General features: G+C 44.7%; 1 protein-coding gene across 1 annotated transcript in view; it reads left to right on the top strand.

Moving 5' to 3' along the window:
* The window catches only part of LOC141777799 (uncharacterized), a 133,526-nt gene that overhangs the window by 76,981 nt on the left and 33,158 nt on the right, over positions 1-23,387 (top strand). Inside the window, exons 6-16 of the mRNA XM_074652363.1 lie at positions 1,535-1,820; positions 11,912-12,188; positions 14,284-14,601; positions 15,023-15,127; positions 15,351-15,388; positions 15,500-15,669; positions 16,212-16,387; positions 21,004-21,140; positions 22,362-22,509; positions 22,600-22,900; positions 23,021-23,149. Coding sequence (XP_074508464.1) covers positions 1,535-1,820; positions 11,912-12,188; positions 14,284-14,601; positions 15,023-15,127; positions 15,351-15,388; positions 15,500-15,669; positions 16,212-16,387; positions 21,004-21,140; positions 22,362-22,509; positions 22,600-22,900; positions 23,021-23,149 — 2,085 coding nt within the window. The remainder of the gene's footprint in view (positions 1-1,534; positions 1,821-11,911; positions 12,189-14,283; positions 14,602-15,022; positions 15,128-15,350; positions 15,389-15,499; positions 15,670-16,211; positions 16,388-21,003; positions 21,141-22,361; positions 22,510-22,599; positions 22,901-23,020; positions 23,150-23,387) is intronic.

Consider the following 23,387-nt stretch of genomic DNA (forward strand, 5'->3'; position numbering starts at 1 on the left):
GTCCTGTCACTGTCAGGCTGTTCCTGGATCAGCCCGGCAGTCAGAGCCTGGACACTCTGTGTTTAACATGTGTGTCCTGTCACTGTCAGGCTGTTCCTAGATCAGCCCGGCAGTCAGAGCCAGGAACCACTCTGTGTTTAACATGTGTGTCCTGACACCGTCAGGCTGTTCCTAGATCAGCCCGGCAGTCAGAGCCTGGACACTCTGTGTTTAACATGTGTGTCCTGACACCGTCAGGCTGTTCCTAGATCAGCCCGGCAGTCAGAGCCAGGAACCACTCTGTGTTTAACATGTGTGTCCTGTCACTGTCAGGCTGTTCCTAGATCAGCCCGGCAGTCAGAGCCTGGACACTCTGTGTTTAACATGTGTGTCCTGACACTGTCAGGCTGTTCCTAGATCAGCCTGGCAGTCAGAGCCAGGAACCACTCTGTGTTTAACTTGTGTGTCCTGGGTGTCAGTGCTGAGGAGAGCAGAGTGAAGTCAATCTGTTGATTCACTGGCTTCATGAAAGCATGTTGATGCTTGGAGTTCCTCCCACAGTACATGCACAGCTTTCACACACACACACACACACACACACACACACACACACACACACACACACACACACACACACACACACACACACACAAACAGGGCTTCTCTGTAAAAGCAGTTTGTCCTGACCTGGGTTTGTTTTGGTCTCTGGGTTAACCCTAACCCTCTCAGCCTTGTTATTGTTTCCTCGTCTCATTCACACCTGGCAGACGTCACATTAAAACAAGCTTTCCCCCAGCTGACATATATTTACATTTATGTACAAATCCAAATCCTGTAGCTTTTTTTCATTTTCTACCTGCTATCTATATTGAGATTATTTGAATCAAGTCTTTTGAGGCTGTTCTGTTGGAGGGTGAACATGAATGTGTAATGTGTATTCCTGACTACATTCTCTGATTTGTGATGTCAATATGGGGCGGCTGTGGTTCAGAGGGTAGAGCAGGTTGTCCCCCAATCGGAAGGTCTGTGGCTGCTCTGGGTCACATTTCGCTGTGTCCTTGAGCAAGACACTTAACCCCAAAATGCTTCCGTAGGCATAGCCATCAGTGTGTGAATGAGTATTTAGATCAGATCCTGATGGGCAAAGTTGTCACCTTAGCAGCCTCTACATCAGTGTATGAATGTGTGTGTGAATGTGTGAATGCTGACATGTAGTGTAAAGAGCTTTGAGTGGTCGGAAGACTAAAAAAGCGCAATATAAGTGCAAGTCCATTTACCATTTAGTAGAGTATATATATATATATGATATACATTAGAGTATTTCAAAACATGTAAAAAAAATGAGACACAGTTGAAACACTTAAAGGTTATACAGTCATGTCCTGAAGGTTGATCAGGTTTTTCTGGGTGGTTGAACTTCATTAAGAGGAAATTAACTCTTAGTTAGAAGTATTTTAAATTACATTTAAGGTCTGAGCAATGATATATAATGATATTAACACATGTCAGTATTCCCTCAGAGCATAGTTTTAGAGCACGTTTGTGTTTTTTGCAGGTCTCCAAAGAGGTGTTGTACAGCAGTCACAGTCCAGTCCACACCCTGTCTTCTTCCAGCCGCAGCACCCTGCACAACCTGCAGGGCTCCATGTCCCCACCCATGGTCCGCTCCATGCCCTCGTCTCCCTCCAGGATGGCATACGGTGGGGGGACCACAGGGGCGAGGATGGGGATGGTGGATCCAGGCAGCGCCACGTTGCCACGGGAACGCCTGTCAGGAGCGGGGCGATCCAGCTCCCTCACCAGCAGCAGTGCTATACTGGAGAGGAGAGACGTCAAGCCTGGTGAGATACCGGCAGGGTCCTCAGTGGATGATTCAAATCTGTTGTTCATTTATGATAAAAGGGCCAAATTTGGTACATAATTTATAATACTAAATATATTTAGAAAAAATCTGGATATTAGGCCATTTCTCTGATGATGTGTTTGATTCTTTTTCACCACTTGCCTGATGGAAAGTGAATATGAAGAAATGTGAGTGAGTATTTCATTCGGTTCTCAGGATTACCAGGGTCTAGATTATGTCCATTATTGCATGTGGGTCCAATGGGATAGGAAAATTTGACCAACCGCCGGTGTCCATTTAAAAAATGGCTTCCACGGCCACCAGGGTGTGAGTTTATGATGGCCCAATATCCATTTTTGTTTCCAATATACAGTATCTATCAACATATCTGCCAAATTTGGTGCTTTTATCACAAAATGTATTTTGAGTCATGTCGCTCCTCTATGACTGATCAATGTTTGATTGATTATTGCCAGCTTGCAAAATGCAATGTGCATGTTTTTTCTGTGACGGTAATAAATAAATGACATGGGCTAGTCAAGTCATTGTTATTCATACAGCCCAAAATTACAAAATTGCTTCAGAGGGCTTTACAATGAAGAAAAATAATTAAAAAAACTTAACCAAACAAGTTAAGATTAAATAAATTGAATTATAAACCAGAACTCATAATTGCTGCTCCTGTTTCTGCTGCACCTCTAACACATGATAGCCATCAAAATCCAAAGGAGAACATAGGTAGGTCAGAGGAGACTAAACATGCAGGGCTTACTGCATGGTTTAACCCTAACCCTTTAACAAATGGTTTCTCCACCACAGTGTTTAAACTTAAACTCAATAAAGACTGTACGGCCCAACACAAGAGGGGGAGGGGGCTCAGGGAGGACATGCAGGAGACATGCTTAAGAAAACAAGGCAAAAGTGAGGATGGCTCACATACCCCCGCTCACTACTTGACCCCTGCAAAAGTAGGACCAAAGGTTATGCCCTTTTGGAATAAAATGTTGGGCACCCTGGACTTCTAACCCCCAAAAGACACAGCTAGAGCACACCCTCAACCATCATACAAAACACAACTAGAGCACACTGTCAACCATCACACCAAACACAACTAGAGCACACCCTCAACCATCATACAAAACACAACTAGAGCACACTGTCAACCATCACACCAAACACAACTAGAGCACACCCTCAACCATCATACAAAACACAACTAGACCACACTGTCAACCATCACACCAAACACAACTAGAGCACACCGTCAACCATCACACCAAACACAACTAGATCACACTGTCAACCATCATACCAAACAACTAGACCACACTGTTAACCATCATGTCAAACACAACTAGACCACACTGTCAACCATCACACCAAACACAACAAGACCACACTGTTAACCATCACACCAAACACAACTAGACCACACTGTCAACCATCACACCAAACACAACTAGACCACACTGTTAACCATCACACCAAACACAACTAGATCACACTGTCAACCATCATACCAAACAACTAGACCACACTGTTAACCATCATATCAAACACAACTAGACCACACTGTCAACCATCCTACCAAACACAACAAGACCACACCGTTAACCATCACACCAAACACAACTAGACCACACTGTTAACCATCATACCAAACACAACTAGACCACACTGTCAAGTTATTGTTAAATATGTGCGGTGTCCAAACTTGAAAGAGACTGAAACATCCACTGTAAGATTTTCACTGGAATCCACTCAATGAAACAGCTTTTCCTTTTTCTCTCCTTTATTTTTTAGGTTGAGTTGCAGGTTCATTTCACTTTGGAATTATTATCCATTCCATGTAGTGATTAGCCATTAGCCATTAGGCGTTAGGCGTTAGGCGTTAGGTGAAAAACCGCATCATCCACCGGACACTCAAAACAAACAATCGGCAGCACCAAACAAACGATCCGCCACAAACAAAGTCAACCACCGGCACAAACAGACGGACTAAAACACCAGCAACAGCGATCTCCGCCAGGAAAACAGTCTCTCAAAGTGTGATTCAGTATCCTTACCGGCTGCCTCTCACACTTTGTAGATGTCCTTTTTCGCACAGTTTTACTGCAGATTGCAGTCCTGGTTTAAATGAAAGCCCTGCTAGTTAGTGCTCCACTATATTTTCAGGACCCTTTTCCCTGTGACACTGAGGAGTGTTGCTTTTATAAACTCCGGGCGTAATTTGATTAATTACTTCCCTCCCTCTGCTTTACTCACTGAGCACTCAGTTTTGCTACTGGACTTATTAATTTACAAATTACTTTCTGATTTATTTATTTTCTATTTTTCTATTTATATTATTTTCTTAATTTCTATTTATTAATTTATTAATTTCTATTTATTAATATTTATAAATCTTAATTTTCCGAAACTTCAGTTTGACTTGACACCTCCCACTCGGTCTTCCCATGGAAACAGTGGGAAGGTCGCCAGCTTTAAAGGCAAACTTGGTCTTCATACGGTGGTCTTGAAACCTTTAAGATGTGTTGACTTGACTCTCCATCTGTTCCTCAGCAGGTAATAAGACAACCAGCCGCCTAACGTCCCTGTGAAGGATGGTCGCTTGGAATTTCCTCTTCTGCTCATCAGAGGTCGGATGGTTTGTCTTTGCTTTCAAAACTTTTGTCACAGAAACATGGTAGCTTGGGAAGATCCTGACGTTGACGTCCCTCATGATGCCTTTGCTGTCTGGATTAGTGCCGACGACTCTGCCAAGCTTGAATTGACCCCTGAGCGCATTTTGGTCGCTTAGCCAGACAATGTCCCCAACAGTGACGTTTCTTTGTGCAGTGTGCCACTTGCTCCTTACAAACAAGTTGGGGCCTGCGAGTTGACTCCAATGCCTCCAGAACTTCGTCACCTCTGACTGCATTGCTCGGAGTCTTTTGTAAGGGTAGCTGGAAAAGTCGAATGTTTTGATATCCCCACTTTGAGACGCTCGACCAAGTAGGAGCGTATTGGGTGTGATATATTGAATACAGTCCTCTCGGCTCTGTACCCTGGCGTCAATTGGGCGGTCATTTGCCAGGCTGGCTGCTATGTGAAGAGTTGTCTCAAACTCACTGTAGCTGAGCACACACTTCTTTCCAAGGCTCTGAAGTGCTCTCTTTACAATCTGTACAGCAGCTTCTGCAGCACCATTCCTGTGTGGAGAATCAGCCGGATGGATTTTCCACATCCACTCTGTTCCATCTTTTGCTGCCGTGTCCTCCAGGGCTGATTTGTTCAGGCCATCCAAGAATCTGTACAGCTCCTCCAAGACTGGCTTCGCTCCAATGAAATTGGTGCCTGGATCTGACCAAATCTTTCTTGGATGCCCCCTGATTGCTGTGAACCTTTGATAGGCCATCAGGAACCCTTCAGTCGATAGGGTGTTTACCACTTCTGTGTGGATGGCTCTGCTGGCCATACAGCAAAAGACAACCCCCCAGACTTTTAGTGTCACTCTTTTCTTGACGTCATCTTTTACTTGGTAGGGGCCGAAAAGGTCTATGGTTGTGAATTCAAAGGGTGCAGCCGGTTCAGTTCTTTCTGGCGGTAAGTCACCCATCACTTGCTGACATTTCCTTGCCTTTGCCTTCCTGCAGAGCATGCAACCATCGACAACTTTTTGGGCAATCCTCCTGCCTCTTATGACCCATGCCCTCCTTCTCATCTTGAGTAAGGTTCCAGCCACTCCGTCATGACTCATATTGTGGGCCTCCCGAGCTAACAGCGTTGACACCCAGGCGTCATAGGGCAAGATGGGGACACCAACTTGATCTTCTTTGAAGATTTGTACTTGGCCGCCGCAAACCAAAAGCCCAGACTCTTTGTCTTTGTATACTACCAGTCTGTCTGTGGTAGTGCTTGGGAAGGTTGCGCCATCTTGTGCTGCAAGAAAAATGTCTCTTAGGGCATCCTCTCTTTCTCTTAAGGAGATGACTCCTGATAAAGACACTGCCTCCCACTTTGGACTGTTCATGGCTTGACTTCTTTGTCCGATGAACTTTCTTGCTGCTCTCCAGATCCAAGAAATTGTTTTGACCAGTCGGGTTAGATCACTGAACCGCTTGATGTCCACAAGGCTTCGGATTGCTGCAGACTCTGCAGGTGGTCTCTTTTGCTTGGTTTGCACCTGGTTCTGATCTGGTTTTGATTCTTGTTTCTTTGCTTTGGTTCTTGTCAGCGCAGCAACAAAAGCCTTCTTTTGCAACCTGTTGATGCTTTCTCTGGCATTGGCTGCTAGTTCTTTAGCTGATTTCATTGGCCAATCATCCAGTGGCAAACTCAGAAACTTTGGCCCGTTTTGCCACTCTGAGTCTTCATCCAGGTCTTGAGGTCTACCTCCTCTGGTGATTATATCAGCAATGTTCTGTGGGCCAGGAATCCACCACCAGTCTTGAATCTTTGTGCTGTTCTGAATCTCTCCGATCCGATTTGCAAAGAATGTTTGATATCCATAGCTTTCCCCCTGTACAGCACCAAGGACTGTTTGGCTATCAATGAAATGGTACCACCTCCCAGCTTGGATTTGGCTGTGCAACTCAAAATACTTTTTCAGCCGTGAGGCAAACACTGCTCCGCACATCTCTGCTTTGACAGCATCACCTTTGCAGTCCAAGGGAGTTAATTTGGCCTTTGACTCCACCAGCCTGACGATTGAGCCCTGGTCTGAGTTCCATCTTAGGTACATCACCGCCCCATAGGCATGCTCACTTCCATCAGAGAATGTGATTGCCCAGGGTTCCTCGATGAAGCATGGGGGAGTTAGTGCTCTGGTGAACGTGACTTTGCCAAGTTGGATGTACTCTTCAAAGAGCTGAATTGCATCCTCCCTTAGGCCATCCGAGAGGGCTATGTCCCGTGTGTCTTTGACCGGACAGCTTTCGCTCTTTGCCTCTTGGAATGCCCTGCGTACCAGTATAGCTCCCTTCTGCTTAGCAGGAGTTACTAGCCCAACTGGGTCATACAGCCCTGACACTTGGCTGAGCAGTTCCCTTCGTGTCAGGGGGTTTGGCGTCTGGTCTCTTACTTGCTCATGCATAAGGTCTTGGCCAAGTCTCATCTTTCTCTTTCTCCTTGAGAAATTGATTGCAACCATGACATGGAGTTTGTCTTCCTCTACCATGTAGCCTAGGCCGAGCGCTTTACTTTCATCATCATGGATTTGGTTTGGGAGGACCATGGACTTTGCTTTGGTCTTTTTCAGCTTGTCGTTGCTCTCCCTCCTCCCACTTTGCCCAGAAAAGACCCAAGGCTTGAGATAGAAACCTCCAGCTTTTAGGATCCGCTCCACATTTTCTGTGATGATTTTCAGCTGGTCAAGGTTGTTGTGAGATGTGAGAATGTCATCAACATAGCTGTCTTGTAGGAGTACTTGCCGCTCCTCCTCTAGGTGGGTGAAAGGAGGGAGGTTAGCAGTTTCGCGCATTGCTAGCTGTGCAATGCACCCTGCTGGTTTATCTCCAATGTTTACCCTTGTGATTGCATACTCTTCCAGCTTTTCATCCTCAGAATCTCGCCAGAGGAACCTATGCAAGTGCACTTCTCGGTCCTCCAGCCACACTGAATTGTACATCTTCTTTATGTCCCCCAGAGCAGCATATACTCCACCCCTGAACCTGAGAAGGACAGCACGAATCTGGTTGAGGACATCTGGACCTTTCAATAGCAGGTCATTCAAGCTCACGCCTCTGAACTTTTGGCTGCTGTTCCATACGAGTCTCACTGGGGTCGTGACCGAGTGCGGGTTAGGAGCGATAAGGTGACTCACGTACCATACTGGTCCATTCCAGTTGAGGATTGTGTCCTTTGACAATTTCACTGCAGCTCTTCGTTCCACCATGCCATGCACTTGAGCGGCATATGCAACTTTCCACTCAGGTTCTTTGGCCAGCTGCTTCACCGTTCTGAGAAATGTAGCCTCAACTGTCCTTTTATTGTTTGGCAGGGAGGCTGGATCTTCTATCCAAGGATATCTGGCGTGCCAATGTGGTTCCTTGCTGTGGCGGTCCTCTGTGACATAGGTGAGGCCTTCTTTTACTACTTCGAGCTCCCTCTCCTCAGCTAGAGTCATTTCTTTGCCTCCCGGCTGGCAGTTTCCACAACGACAACCGCCGCATTTTGGCTCACATGCTGCGCCAATACTATCCCATGTCCACCATTCTAGGAAGTTACGGTTGGTGGTTAGAGTGCTTGACTCCTGGAGCTTGGCGGCAACCTGTTGGTTTGGTGGATGTTGCTCCGAGACCCTGCCGGTGAACTCTTCGTATTTTACAGCTGCTGCTCTCATTGATCTTGCAAAATGTGTCTTGGACATGTGGGCTGAAACAGTGAGCTCCTCGAAAAGGTCAGGATGGGTCCCACCGACTGTCTTTCCCAGTGGTCCGTCCCACAGCACAAGGTCTCCAATTGCTCTGATTCTCTGAGGCGCTAGCTGACCTTCTCTGTGGCTTATGAGCAAATTTATTTCTCTGGGTCTCACAAGTTCATCAAGCGGTATATCTGGAAAGAACTTGTGCAGTTGCTCTGGTGTCACATTCTTGTGGACATTTGCAATGCTGTCTAGTCCATAACAAACCATTTGATGTGATTTGAGGGTGCCTTTGGGAGTCTTTACTCTGACCCTTAGAAGGTACCGCTTTGTCTCCACACGAACCTTCATCCCTCCAACTCCATGGACGACGAGAGTGATTTCTTCACTTCTGAGGTTCAGTCTGCTTGCAGCCTTATGGGTTATATAATTGGTGTCTGAAGCCAAGTCAATTAATGTCCCGATTTTCTGTCCAGCATTGGCTGTGACCTCGAGGAGCATCATAATCACTGGCCGCTCCTGTAATCCACTTTCCACAAGAAGGCTCGTTTGCTCTTTTACAGTACTGAAGGCTCTTGATGCAGTGTTTGAAAACACATCCCGACATTGTTTTACTAATTCTGGTGGGAGTTTGCTGAAGAACTCTTCTTGCTCCTCCGTATATTTCTTCCTGCCTTTCTCTTCTTCTGAACCAAATCTGCTCTTTTTCTGACCTCCGTTGCTTTTCTTTGTCTCAGCATTGGGGCACAGATAGAAATGATGCTCAGGAGTGTGCTCATCTTTGCAGTCTTGGCTTTTACACAGAAAGGAGGGTTTGCAGTATGAACCGTTACCATGAACTTCAAGACACCTTCTGCATGCTCCCAACTTTCTCACTGCAGCTTTCTTCTCTGCAAGCTTTAGCCCTCGAAACTGTTTGCAAAAGTAGAGCTTTTTATTGTGCTTTCCATCACCACAGACCACGCAACCTGTGTGGTCATCACTTGACTTGGTAGTCTTGGTTCTGGCATATCTTGGCTCAGTCCTGGTTTCTCTTCTACTTGGCTCCTCATCCCTCAATTGCTCGAGCTGCTCATATATGCTTTCTTGCTCTTTGAGAAATGCCAAAAGACTGTCAAACCGATTCTCTGGTGCCACAGCATTCCTCCTGTCGGTGACATACACAAGCCATTCTTTCTTTAGATTTTCTGGAAGTTTCGTTTCAATTGACTTTGTCACCAGCGGATTTTTTATAGCACCTGTGTCTCCAAGGTCAGTCAAATCTTGAAGCGCCTTCTCCACAGCTTGAATCAACTCCACTATTTTCCGTGGCTGATGACTTCTGACTGCTGGCATTCTTTGTAACTCCTCCACTATTTCAATAGCAATAGCGATTTGATTGCCGTAGCGGTTTTCTAGGACACGAAAGATGTCGCTTGCAGTGTTGTAAGTGGTGAGGCGAAGGTCTCTTGTGATTTTGTCATCCAAACTGTCCAGTAATTGAATTTTTTTCACCTCCCTTGAACCGGTCGGCTCCCCCTGCCTCTGGAGTGCTTCCCAGTCCTTTTTCCACCTGTGGAAATCCCGTTTGTTTCCAGTAAACTTGGGAAGGGCCGTCGGTCTCAGTTTAATGGTTGGTACATGATAATTTGAGGTCACGGCTGTCTGTATCCTGTCAGCATCCTCTTTTATCCTTGCCCTTATGAAGTCGGCCTTCCTGGAAACCAGCTTCGGGAGGAGGAGTTCCAGCTCCCTTAAGTGACCCTGCAGGTCCTTTTGACTCCCTGGTGGGATCCATCTTTTCCAGCGACCATGCACCTCCTTTGCTTTCTTTACCAGTCCTTCCAGGTGGTTCAGCATGAAGTCATACGCCTCCTGGTTGCCATCGGGCCGTACAGCGGTGGCGTGATCACACTCAGTCTGTGCTGCCTGGAGTGCAGTTGATAATTCAATATTCCCAAAGTTGACCCAAAGAGCCTCCTGAATCAGACCTTTGACCTTCCTTAGTTTGAAGTCACACTCATTTGCAGTCCTTGTTAGGTCGACTTTTTGCTGTTCAGTTAACACAGCTTCTTCATCTGTGTCCAGCTCTGCCTCCATTTCTGCAATGAAACCAGCCTCCATGTCGTCATTTGCTTGCATGACTTCCTCGGCTTCTATTGTGAGTTTATTGAAACTGTCTCTGAGCTCATCTTCAGACATGTCCTTATAGGTCCTGGTAATGCTGTTGACCAGACGAGTAAATAATCTTTTTGCTGTAGTTCTCGCCTCTTTAAGTTGCTCCACTGATTTCTCAACAGTTTGATCGGCCATTTTTCTTTCAATCCGTAGGTTTTTTACAGATGAGAAGGTAAGTACGACTTTTGAATGATGCTTTTGTGTTGTGCTATTTCCACTTGATTGTCCTCTTTTCCCAAGATTCCAGGTTATTGCTCCTGCTGTTCCAGCTCAAAGCTTCCTGAATTCCTTTCCTGGGTCTCCAGACTCTCCAGTTTCCCGGTTCTCCCGGTTTTTCACTGTCAAGTTATTGTTAAATATGTGCGGTGTCCAAACTTGAAAGAGACTGAAACATCCACTGTAAGATTTTCACTGGAATCCACTCAATGAAACAGCTTTTCCTTTTTCTCTCCTTTATTTTTTAGGTTGAGTTGCAGGTTCATTTCACTTTGGAATTATTATCCATTCCATGTAGTGATTAGCCATTAGGCGTTAGGCGTTAGGTGAAAAACCGCATCATCCACCGGACACTCAAAACAAACAATCGGCAGCACCAAACAAACGATCCGCCACAAACAAAGTCAACCACCGGCACAAACAGACGGACTAAAACACCAGCAACAGCGATTTCCGCCAGGAAAACAGTCTCTCAAAGTGTGATTCAGTATCCTTACCGGCTGCCTCTCACACTTTGTAGATGTCCTTTTTCGCACAGTTTTACTGCAGATTGCAGTCCTGGTTTAAATGAAAGCCCTGCTAGTTAGTGCTCCGCTATATTTTCAGGACCCTTTTCCCTGTGACACTGAGGAGTGTTGCTTTTATAAACTCCGGGCGTAATTTGATTAATTACTTCCCTCCCTCTGCTTTACTCACTGAGCACTCAGTTTTGCTACTGGACTTATTAATTTACAAATTACTTTCTGATTTATTTATTTTCTATTTTTCTATTTATATTATTTTCTTAATTTCTATTTATTAATTTATTAATTTCTATTTATTAATATTTATAAATCTTAATTTTCCGAAACTTCAGTTTGACTTGACACACACTGTCAACCATCCTACCAAACACAACTAGACCACACTGTTAACCATCACACCAAACACAACTAGACCACACTGTTAACCATCATATCAAACACAACAAGACCACACTGTTAACCATCACACCAAACACAACTAGACCACACTGTTAACCATCACACCAAACACAACTAGACCACACTGTCAACCATCAAACCAAACACAACTAGACCACACTGTTAACCATCATACCAAACACAACTAGACCACACTGTTAACCATCATATCAAACACAACTAGGCCACACTGTTAACCATCACACCAAATTAGAAGTTCCTAAGTTAAATAGTTTCTGAGTTCTGCTCCGGAAACGAAATTGAAGTCGAAAACAAATCACAGTTTTTGGCCAAAATTTAAAATATTTCAGTGAAAATAATTTTACTCCAAGTCTGATGTGTGTGTGTGTGTGTGTGTGTGTGTGTGTGTGTGTGTGTGTGTGTGTGTGTGTGTGTGTGTGTGTGTGTCAGATGAGGACCTCGGCAGCAGTAAGAGCATGGCCCTGGTGGTGTGTGGTGAAAGAGGACCACATTACCCAGACTCCTACTGCTCCTCCCTGCAGGACGGAGGAGGAGGTCGCCTGAGCATCGCCTCCTCCCAGTGTAGCGCTACTCCTTCTCTCTCATCAGACATGGTGGATGCCGGGGTCACAGGGATCCTGGGGGGGCTGCAGCAATACCGGGCCTCCGTTAAATCCCTGATGGGCTACGGAGAGAGCATGGAGCACCGGACCCGCTCCCTCCACAGGTACACACACTGATTTAAACCCAGTCCAGATACATATACAGTATCTTTCTTTGGAGACAGTGACACAAACGTGGAAACATAACCCGGTCCAGCTGAGCACCTCCGAGCTGTCCGGACTGTTTGAAGGTGAGTCCTTCTGTCACTTGAGCTTCCCTCGAGCGTGTTAGCAGGAGGTGACAGCAGAGGTCAGAAAGTGAGAGGTTGACATAGGTCATGAACCTGATTCAGCCTGCTACCATGGCAACGGCAGCATCCAGTAACTGTCCTGTCTATACTAGGTCTGCAGATCCAGAGCTGGGCGATATGGATGAAACCAATATCATAATATAAAAAACAACACACAGTATGTTCTGCATCGTACTGTTCTGTAATTTACCAGACAGACCTCTTAACACTGTTTTCAGTTTTGATTAATGTGGCAACACCTGTTACCATGGTAACAGCAAGTGCAGTTTAATACTACATCACACCGTGTTTGAGCAGCTGGTGTATCTGTTTACAGTGCAGCCAAACTAACATGAAGAAGAAGAAGAAGAATTACAGCTGTTGTCTGATTTCATGCTGCACACAGACAGCAGGACACAGATACAGGAGATGGAGGTGTGCAGCCCTTCATTGAGCAGCTCTAACAGGTTAACAACTGAAGACACATTTATGATACAGCTGTCCACTCTAATGTCAGTGACAGTGACTCAGTGTTGTGTTTACTGAGGCTGCTTCACAAGAAAAGTGATTTAATGTGAAGCAGCAGCAGTAGGGAATGTTGTGTTAGTATTACTAGTAACTGAATCTGTAGGAGAGTAAACAGTGAGGCTGATAGCAATCAGATCCATTTACAAACAGTAACACTGGATTAGATGCTGCATCGTTTCCACTGGATCCCTGGCCTGTCTGAAGATAATCTGAATCCAGCACAGGAATGGCAGACTCCGCCACATTCTGCTATTATCTCTGCACTATACTCACTAGAGCGGTCATCACACAATGTAAAAGCATTAAATGGCTAGTGAAAGTCAGTGACAGTAGTAAAGAAGACCGCAGCAGGGACATAAAAAGTGGAAGTGTTTGCAGGAGCTGTCTGATTTGTCATAACTTTGGAAGGCGTGTCTTCTGTTTTATTTTGGTTAAACTTGAGATAACTTTTTTAGCTTTCTTTTGTGCTCCATTGCTTTCCAGATATGAGCAACATCTGTCAAAACAGCCCAACATCAGCATCTCCTCATGCAAATCAGATGAACCACGGCTGAACCTGTTTACATTTGTAGTCTTAGGAAATACTAAGTTCAATTAAATCATCGTGGTAACACATCGCGCCCCAGACGGTAATTTGTGGTTAATAAATATGGTTAAGTATGGTGATGCCGATGTAAACTCTCTTCAAAGGAGCTATAAATCAAAATTAGAGTCTGAAACAGGGTGGGGGGGCAACAGTCTCAAAGGGAGGGACTCACGTGCACTCACGTGCACTAACATGCACACCCGGCCGGCCCGGCCAACAAAACACAGCACAGAGAAGCTCTGATTCCAACACACACAGAGACTTCATTCTCTGCTCAGGTAGACATTACTCCTCTATATCTTTATATAGACAATAGTTGATATATTAATGCTGATATCATAGACTCAGGTAGACATTACTCCTCTATATCTTTATAGAGACAATAGTTGATATATTAATGCTGATATCATAGACTCAGGTAGATATTACTCCTCTATATCTTTATAGAGACAATAGTTGATATATTAATGCTGATATCATAGACTCAGGTAGACATTACTCCTCTATATCTTTATAGAGACAATAGTTGATATATTAATGCTGATATCATAGACTCAGGTAGATATTATTCCTCTATATCTTTATATAGACAATAGTTGATGATGATGATATATTAATGCTCTTAATGTTATATAGAGAAGCATTTAGCAGAGAGGAAGAACCGATCAGTGACATCAGCTGCAGAAATGATTGATTAGAATACAGTAATATAATTTTTACAGCTGGGGACCCACCACACTTTGGCCATGAAGAAAGTGTTCATGTAACCAGGCGTGCATGAGTCCATTCATTTGTCCATCTCTTCCCACTATCCAGGCAGAAGAGCAGGAAGTATGGAGACAGCCAGCTTCATCCACTGGGAACCAAAACCCCGCCCCCTTCCCCTCACAGAGTTAATGAGGTCAGGATGATTGACGGACACATCATTGGGGGGGTAGGCCTGGTGTCTCCAGAGAGGATGTCACCGATTCGCCGGTCCCTGCGGCGGGACAGTAACGGAGCCCCGGTGGAGATCGTAAACCGAAGCAGAGGAAGTGGCTCGACGTCCTCTACCTCGTCTGTTTTTGTGGACAGCCCTCTGGGACAACCTGAGAGACTGTTGGAAGGTCATGTGACTGCCGGCAATGCCCAGAGGTGAGCTGAGAGCCAGAGTTATCTCCTTTATTACTTCATTGCAAACACTTAATGAGGTGTGTATTCAATAAAGAAAGGTCCAGTGATTGTTCCTGGAGGATATCTACAGACCTGAACTACTCTAACACAGTGGTAAACACAGGGAACCTAAATCACACACGTAGCTTATAGATAGATAGATGGAAGGATGGATAGATCCATACATAGATCTGCAACATCTTGGAGCACACATGAAAGGACCTGAGTCTGCTCTGTCCCTTCCTGTAGACAGCCTCAGTGTCCATGTCTCATATATTAGCATGTGTGATGAATTGCAGACAGTGGAATTAAAGAGCTGAATATGAAACACGTCATATGATTTAGATATTATGGAGCACATGTTTAAATGTGATGGAGACTGTACATGTGTTTCTATTTCCAGTGAGAGAATGAAAGCCATGGAGCAGCAGATAGCCAGTCTAGCAGGTCTGGTGCACAGTGCTCTGTCTATGGGAGCAGATATTCCAGGAGTCCAGGACACTGTCAGGTCTGTAACATCTGTATCGCTTTAAGCCAACAGCATCTCTTTAGATGGATCCACGATGTGTGGACCAACGATGTTAGGTAAAGTCATGTTTCAGATTGAACCAGGAAAGTAGACCTGTAATGGACATTTCTGGATATTACAGGTGCCAACATAAAAAGAGTTGTGTATGCTGTAGAAACCCTGGCTTAGGTTTATTATGTCAACTGTCTGTGTGTCTTCTCAGTGAGGATGCTGGACGCAGACTCCTCAACAGCAGACCTGGTGAGACATGTTCTTATTTTAACACATGCTGACATTACCTGCCACGAAGAACATACTTCTTTTGCTCTGAACATGATGGTAACCTTAGAATCACCTTTCTTTGAACTTCAGGAGCATCATCTGAGCCTCAGGTCCCTGCTGCTGTGATTGACAGCTTCAGCCCCGCCCCTCTGGTGCTCCAGGCCCCTCCCTCTGACGGCGGGCTGCAGCACAGCTTGGTGTTAGCAAAGAGAAATGTGTGTGAGATGCGTCTGCAACTCAACCAACTCAGACACTTACAGGTACTGTGTACCCACTAATTATAATCAATGATCATCATCATCATCATCATCATAGTAATAAAAGCTGAAATGGATGCAAAATGACCTCACTGTAGAAAGTAACGCACTGCCATCTTGCACTTTTGACGTCACCTGGAGCCAGAGTCTACACAGTGGAGCCATGATATCGAGGTCCCACCCATAAACATGATCACATTGACGCACGTTCTTTTAACTTGTGATTCGTGTTTCAGAAATGTCCTCCGCGTGTCTGCTAGGATATGAACAAGGTCCGACAACGCTGGCTAACCTTACTTAGTCAGTTGAAATGTTGCTATTAGGGATGCTCATTTTGAAACATTTTCTTAACCGATAACCGACCCTTGTTAACCAATTATTAACCGTTAACAAACAAGATTTGTGTCTCGTACCAGCTGCAGTGTATGAGCACAACAGACAACTGAGTCCCCAGTTCAGCGTCCGGGAGCGTTAACTTAGCAGCTACGATGCTGCGTTCACTGTCCCCATGAATCCTAATTCCTGTGTTGTTCCATGTGTCCCAGCTGTCAAACCAGCAGAGCGTGACTTCAATGCTGCGGATGGCAGGTCAGGAGCTGGTGGTGCTGATGTATGATCGGCTGGCTCATTCTGAGGAGGCGGTGTACAGACGGAGAGCTGACATGGAGGAGGAGAGGATCCACTACCTGGCTACAGAGGAGAAAATACTCACGCAGCTCCAGTAAGAGTTCCAATTTACTCCAGAATATATACTTCTGAAGAAAGACTAACTTTTGAAAGGAGAAGTAGCACAGTCATTCTCACAAATGAAAAGTTGATTTCATTAACAACAAAACAGCCTTCAGGACAGGGAGTGGGTTTGCTGCTACAGTCTTGGTCTGGTATGACCAGTAGCTTAGTGGCTTCTGTTACCATTGACCATTAACAAGTAATCAGCACTTGTGGACACAGTGGCCCCTGTTCCACTAGAGCTACAACTCTCATCTCTCTCATCTTCAACCGCTTACCGAGGTCGGGTCGCGGGGGCAACAGCTCCAGCAGGGGACCCCAAACTTCCCTTTCCCGAGCCACATTAACCAGCTCTGACTGGGGGTTCCCGAGGCGTTCCCAGGCCAGTGTGGAGATATAATCTCTCCACTTAGTCCTGGGTCTTCCTCGTGGCCTCCTCCCAGCCTGGAACACCTCCCTAGGGAGGCGCCCAGGGGGCATCCTTACCAGATGCCCGAACCACCTCAACTGGCTCCTTTCAACGCAAAGGAGCAGCGGCTCTACTCCGAGTCCCTCACGGATGACTGAGCTTCTCACCCTATCTCTAAGGGAGATGCCAGCCACCCTCCTGAGAAAACCCATTTCGGGGGGGGGGGACCCGGTCATACGGCTTCTTCAGGTCCACAAAACACATGTAGACTGGATAGGCATACTGCAGGACCTCCTCCAGGATCCTTGCGAGAGTGAAGAGCTGGGATGGAATCCGCATTGTTCCTCTTCGATCCGAGGTTTGACTATCCGCGGACGCTCCTTTCCAGCACCTTGGAGTAGACTTTACCAGGGAGGATGAGTAGTGCGATACCCCTGTAATTGGCACACACTCTCTGGTCCCCCTTTTTGAACAGGGGAACCACCACCCCGGTCTGCCACTCCTTAGGCACTGTCACCGACTTCCACGAGTTACATCAGATTGTTTAAAAGGATGACATCATATTCTATTTTCTCTCATTGTCAAAGATCCAAACCAACATGTGTTATTCTGTCTCACAATACTTTGTGACGAACTTTCCATTAGTGGCAGTGATATCTGAAGTGGTGATTTAGCCTTTTCAACATTTACACACTCGCTCTGACATGTCTCTTATGATGTCACTGCAGCTGAAGTCCAATCGTTGGTGACATGCAAGACAGCACGGCAACATCTGTAGGCCGAGAGAAAATGTGAAGAAACATAATGTTAAAAATAGAGCCAGAGGGATGAGAAGTGATGTGATTGGGTGTGACATGGGCTTCCAGAGACATCACAACTCATTCTCATGTTAGCATGCTACACGCTGACTTCATGGTACAGATGCTCTGTGCAAACAGAATCCTGGCATTTATCAAGCCTCACGAGTAGTGAGAGCGTGATACAATTATCTCTCCACAATCCAAATCACGGATGTCATGTAATTAACAAAATACCTACACAGCACATCAAGAAGCTTCACTGGCACTTTTCTTTTAGCAAGAGTCTGTAAATTTCTTTCAGCTCAAGTGTCAGTTAGTTTGTATTGCTCAGCAACCTTGTTTACATACATATATATATATATACATATACATATACATATACATATACATATACATATACATAATACATATATTCACACCTGAAAGACATGACTCTTTATGTGTATAGAGAGCTGTAGGGTTAGCTTTAGTTCCACTAGCTTACACATCTCTATGTATTTGGTCTTTTTCTTCAGTCTGTCTGTAAAGCCTGTTCTCATTCCCAGGGCGTCAAATACCGATGCTTTGAGACGGCCGTCGGCGTTCAATACCAACACACAAGGCGCCCTTTAGTGCCGGTATGAGACACAGCAGGCGTTCCATTAATGTAAACCCATCCATGTCAATATTAAACGCTCAGGGAAAGAGCTGAGGTGACGTAGTTTAAAGAGTGAAAGAGACACACAGGAGGAGGAGGAGTCCAACAAACACAAGGCTTTCATCCAGGAGACCTCTGTTTGTGTCCTCTGCATTAAGTTTCACTTTCACATAACAATCAGCTGTTCCTTAATGTTCCGTGTTATTTTCACTCTACAAACGTCGTCGTTTTACGACCAACTGTGTTGTTTTTTAAACCTAACTAAATGGTTTTATTACCTGAACCTAAAGTGGCGCCGATGGGTCTGACACAGCGGGGATGAGAACACGTCGCTCTGTACTGTCTAATGACACTTGAGCACCACATCATTTCAAGCAAGATAAAACAAAGAAAATTATGTTTGTCAGTTATGAATCGTAGCTATAGGCAAGCTGTCAACACGCCACTGGAGTTTTAGTTGTTACATGCTGACAACATAACTGTTATAACTATATTACTTGATGTATCTGTCCTGTGTCCGTTGGGCAAGAGAAAAATGTTAGCTCTATTTTTCTGTCTCTGGTTTAGGAAGATAATGTCCTCGTTCTTAATCAGCGTACAAAGCTCTGATTGGTCACTCAGCTATCAGTGAGCACGACACCAGACCTGCTTGAATCAGTGAAAACATCTGAGGTCTGGAACAAGGCCATCATTTATCTTTATCTCCATTTAATAGAGAAAAAGACAATATCATTTTCAGCTCTGTAGAAAGGCAGATGGAAGAAACTGTCTGTGGCTGATTGTAGAAGAACAGACAATTGCACACAACAGGGATCACACTGGAGCTCTCTACAGTTACCTGTACCACATCAATCCCATGCTTTACACTACATGTCAGCATTCACCCATTGACAACCATTCAGAGGCTGCCATGCAAGGAGCCAACCTGCCCTTCAGGAACTAATCTAAATACTCATTCACAAACCAATGGCTCAGCCTTCAGGAGCAGTTTGGACACTTTGACATGTTGACTGGAGGAGCCGGGGATCGACCTTCCGATTAGTGGGGTTGTCCACTAATCGCCGTCGCCAAGGCCCCAAAGACTAAATCTGTTAAAACCAGGTTATGTCTCATAAGTTCTGATAATATAAATGGACAAAGCCAGTTAACAAAGCCAATAAGATGCAGATTGTACTGCTAGTCCTATACCTTTAAGGTAGCTAACAAACAAGCATTCATGCCTAGAGGCTGCAGGTTCTCCATAAAGGGGCGGTTTGTAATCAACATTAACGATGACATTGCACAAGTAAATATGATTACTGTTGTCAACTGCATGATACAAAAAGGATAACCTCTAAACCTTTAAATTATGATGACTCTAATGGGATTGTTTCATCAATGGATGTGATTTCTTTAAATGTGTCAGCACTCACTGTGGTGTTATCAGGGGTGGGAGGGTTATTATGTTGAGAGAAATATTACATACATTTCTCTGATTATAGTTGCCGATCAACCACTTTCAGTACAATACTCATTTCCACCAAACCTCCATCCTACTGACGAGGGCTGTGGATCTTTATCTTGCCACTCAATTCACAATCGATTCTCGATTCAAAACGATCCCTGATTCAAAATTGATTCTATATTCGTACATAGATGTGCTAATTTTAGGATCTCCTCCAGTCTGCTGTGCGCTGATAAAGGCGGTGCAGAGTGAAGATTATGGACTTTTTATTCTTTACACACAGTGACGTCATGCTCTACCCCGTCTGTTACAATGCAGATCTGCACCTCCAACAACAGCAATGGCAGAGACAGCAGATGACCGTATGTGTGTGTGTGAAAGAATATCTGAAAAAGTTTTATCAACTGATAATGTAAACACACAAAAGCAAATGGTAACACTAAACTCAACTTTTTTAGTATTTAATTCTCTTCAACAATAACAAGTTCAAGTCATACAAAAAATGAAAAATGCTGACTGTTACATAAATAAAACTGGTTGCTGATTTTTTATTTCTGACAAACTTTACAATTTCAAAATTAAATTGTAGACAAAATAACCCTGTAAAACTGATATTTTGTGTGATTCTTATCACAGGCATTATATCCATCCCACCGCTCTGAGAGGAGGCAGTATGAGCAGGAACTGAGTTGAATGGCCACATTAGCTTTATTTAGCATTAGCTCACTATATCTCAGAGGGAATTCTTCCTTCATGCTGAACCTTGAAACTGAATGTGACTTTAATTAGCTCAGTGTATGATCTGGGCACAACGATCACTACAAAACTGCGCAGATGCACAGATGCAAAACCCGAAATTGACACCACTTTAATTTGACATAATGCGCTATTTCACGTTTCCCACACAGTTCAACACAGGTGATAATCCAACTGGGCACATACTGTACCTCTTTAGGTCATTTGGGACAGGTGGGGAAACCGGTGTCAGGCTGTGTTGTTCAATAAGCCATGCATACTGTTACAGTAAGAGGTCTTATTTGTGATAGCTGAAGACATCCCAATAATGCTGAAATCAAATTAAAGTCAAAACAATGGCCTGGCAGGTAAACACATTTACTTTACTTCACATTCTTTGTTCCCATATTTAGACTCCATGGCCTCATAAGCCTCTCATAAAAGCAGTGTAGGGAACGGAATTATGGGACCCCTCAAATGAACTCTCTGCTGCCATCTTGTGTCTACAGTAGGCTGTCACAGAGCTGATTCTTCTGCCTGTGTTGACTGTCGGCACATGTCTGATGTCTTTTTCACCTCTCAGTGAACTGGAGGACTATGTGGACTGTTTGCAACGTGGCTCCGCCTCCAGTCCCGACCAGCTGTCAATCAATCTGAGAGACGTGGAGGAGGGAGCAGTCAACCTGCGGAGGGTTGGAGAAGCTCTGGCCATCCTTAAAGGTTGGTTTGGGTTGTATGAAGACAGGACTGTCGGCCGACGGTTAAACATTATCTGAATAATCAGATGTGCTTAAATCTTTTCTTGAGGAGAAATATGTTTCAAAAGTTTAAAGAGGACCTGTTATCTCTTTCCTTTCGAGTGTTTTTTTGTGTATGTAAAAGTTCTACAAAGTTACAAAGTCCAGGCCAAAGGGAAGACAATGGAGTAGAAGCACTGCTGGGTCTCTGTGGTAATCACATACAGGTGCTCTTTGGATCCTTCAGGTGTATTGGGCTCATTCAGTTTTGTAAAGGGCTCATTGCATGGGTGGAAAAAAGTACAAAATACAAGTCTCCCTCGATAATAATCCAAAGCACACTGTAGTGTTTGAACAAAATTAAAATGCCTTTATTTTACATTAATTGTTTAAAATGACCAACGCGTTGTGACCAACATAGGTCTTCATCAGGGTCACTGTGAGCATTCAGCAATAGCTTGCACACCTATATTGTGTTACACTAATCAGTAGAGTGGGAGGCTGGTTCTCCATCAATGAGCAAGCCTATTGGTGGAAAAACAAGGAAATGACACATCGTCAATAGGGAGGAGAAAGAGAAGAAAAAGGGGAGGGGGGAAAGAAAGGGAAAGAAGGGGAGGGAGGGGGAATTAAAAGGAAGTGAAGGAAAGAGGAGATGAGAGGTAAACATAAATGACCACTATAGTTTGGTTTAGGAAAGAACTACTGTACGTGGTCGGGCTTAAAACTACTACGTTTGTACATTGAAAATGACTCTAAACGTTGTGAACACGAACAGTGGCCTGCTGGATGAAAGTCTTGTGTTTGTTGGAGGACACAAATATAACCCTAATATATAGCTATTATGTATATGGCTAGTGTATTGAGAATAAATTGAGGTTGGTAAGAGATGATGATCAATGATCAATTGAATCGCTGGTCCAGCTGGACTCAGGACTATAACTGTATGTAGGACAGCATGAATATTGGATCAAAGTGATCTTAAACTGACACCGTGTATTAAAAGTCTCATCACAATCAGGGACGACATAACGTGATCTATTTGTATCCAGTTATTCCCTAAACAGCTTATCCTGTTCAGGATTCATTGTTTATATAATAATATATACAAATATATTTATAATATATAATGATAATAATAAGATGTGGTGATATGTAGAGTTTCAGAGTTCACACAGAGTAAAGGTCTTTGTTTGTCTCTCAGGTGAGTTTCCAGAGCTGCAGGTGAAGCTGCGCTCCGTGCTGAGGTTGGAGGTGGAGGCGGTACGTTTCCTGAAGGAGGAGCCTCATAAGATGGACTCCATGCTGAAGAGGGTCAAAGCCCTGACTGAAGCCCTCAGTCGTCTCCGCAGGTTCTCATCAACTTCACTCACAAGTAAAGCACTTTTGTTTAGCAGGAAAATAATCCTTATTATCCTTCTGATCCTCCCTGTTATCAACAGGTGTGTGTCATCAGAGTCAACCCCCCCAGCCAGATCAGCCCAGATGGAAACAGACCAGAGATCCCTGAAGACCCAGAGCCCCCAGAGCTCCCCCAAACCCCAGCCTCGGTCCTCAGTCAGACCTCCGCTGCCCACCCCCTCTCTCTCTGGGAGTCAGGCTGAGGTCAGCCTGGCGGGCTCAGCCTCCCCCATCATGGCCCACAGAGTGAACACAGCAGCCACAGTGATCCAGCCCTCCCACCACCACCCCAGCCCCCCACTGACACCCTCCCATGGACGGGATTCACCCACCGTGGCCAAGGTAGTGCACTGACCATCAGTCAACCTGCTGAATGATTATAAAATGACAAAATGTGAGCCTGTGAACATAAACAGGAGTTTTTGTGAGGAAGAATGTGATAAATGTTGTTGTGTTGTGAAGGTGAGTCCTCGCAGCAGAGAGGACAGCCCTGTCCTGCACAAGAGACAAGGTCCTCTGCAGTCACCGGACCGAACACAGTACAGCCTCGCTGACAACACCAGCATGAAACCCACACAGACACACACTGAGGTCAGTGTTGAATATATCCTCCTTTTATATATACAGTATATATATAATATATCCTCCTGAGACCCAGCGCATTAACATGTGTCCTCTGTAGTGGACGTTTTGTCCACATGCATCTCCTTTCACTCTTTTGAGCTACTCTATCAACCCCTGGTGTAAAGTAAAAAAGAATCACTACACAAACAGCGTTGCTCTGTATAAGGATTCTGTATATTGTAGAACTCAAACAATTGGACTTCTC

The sequence above is a fragment of the Sebastes fasciatus genome, chromosome 11 (genome assembly GCF_043250625.1).
Source record: "Sebastes fasciatus isolate fSebFas1 chromosome 11, fSebFas1.pri, whole genome shotgun sequence".
Classification (NCBI taxonomy): domain Eukaryota; kingdom Metazoa; phylum Chordata; class Actinopteri; order Perciformes; family Sebastidae; genus Sebastes; species Sebastes fasciatus.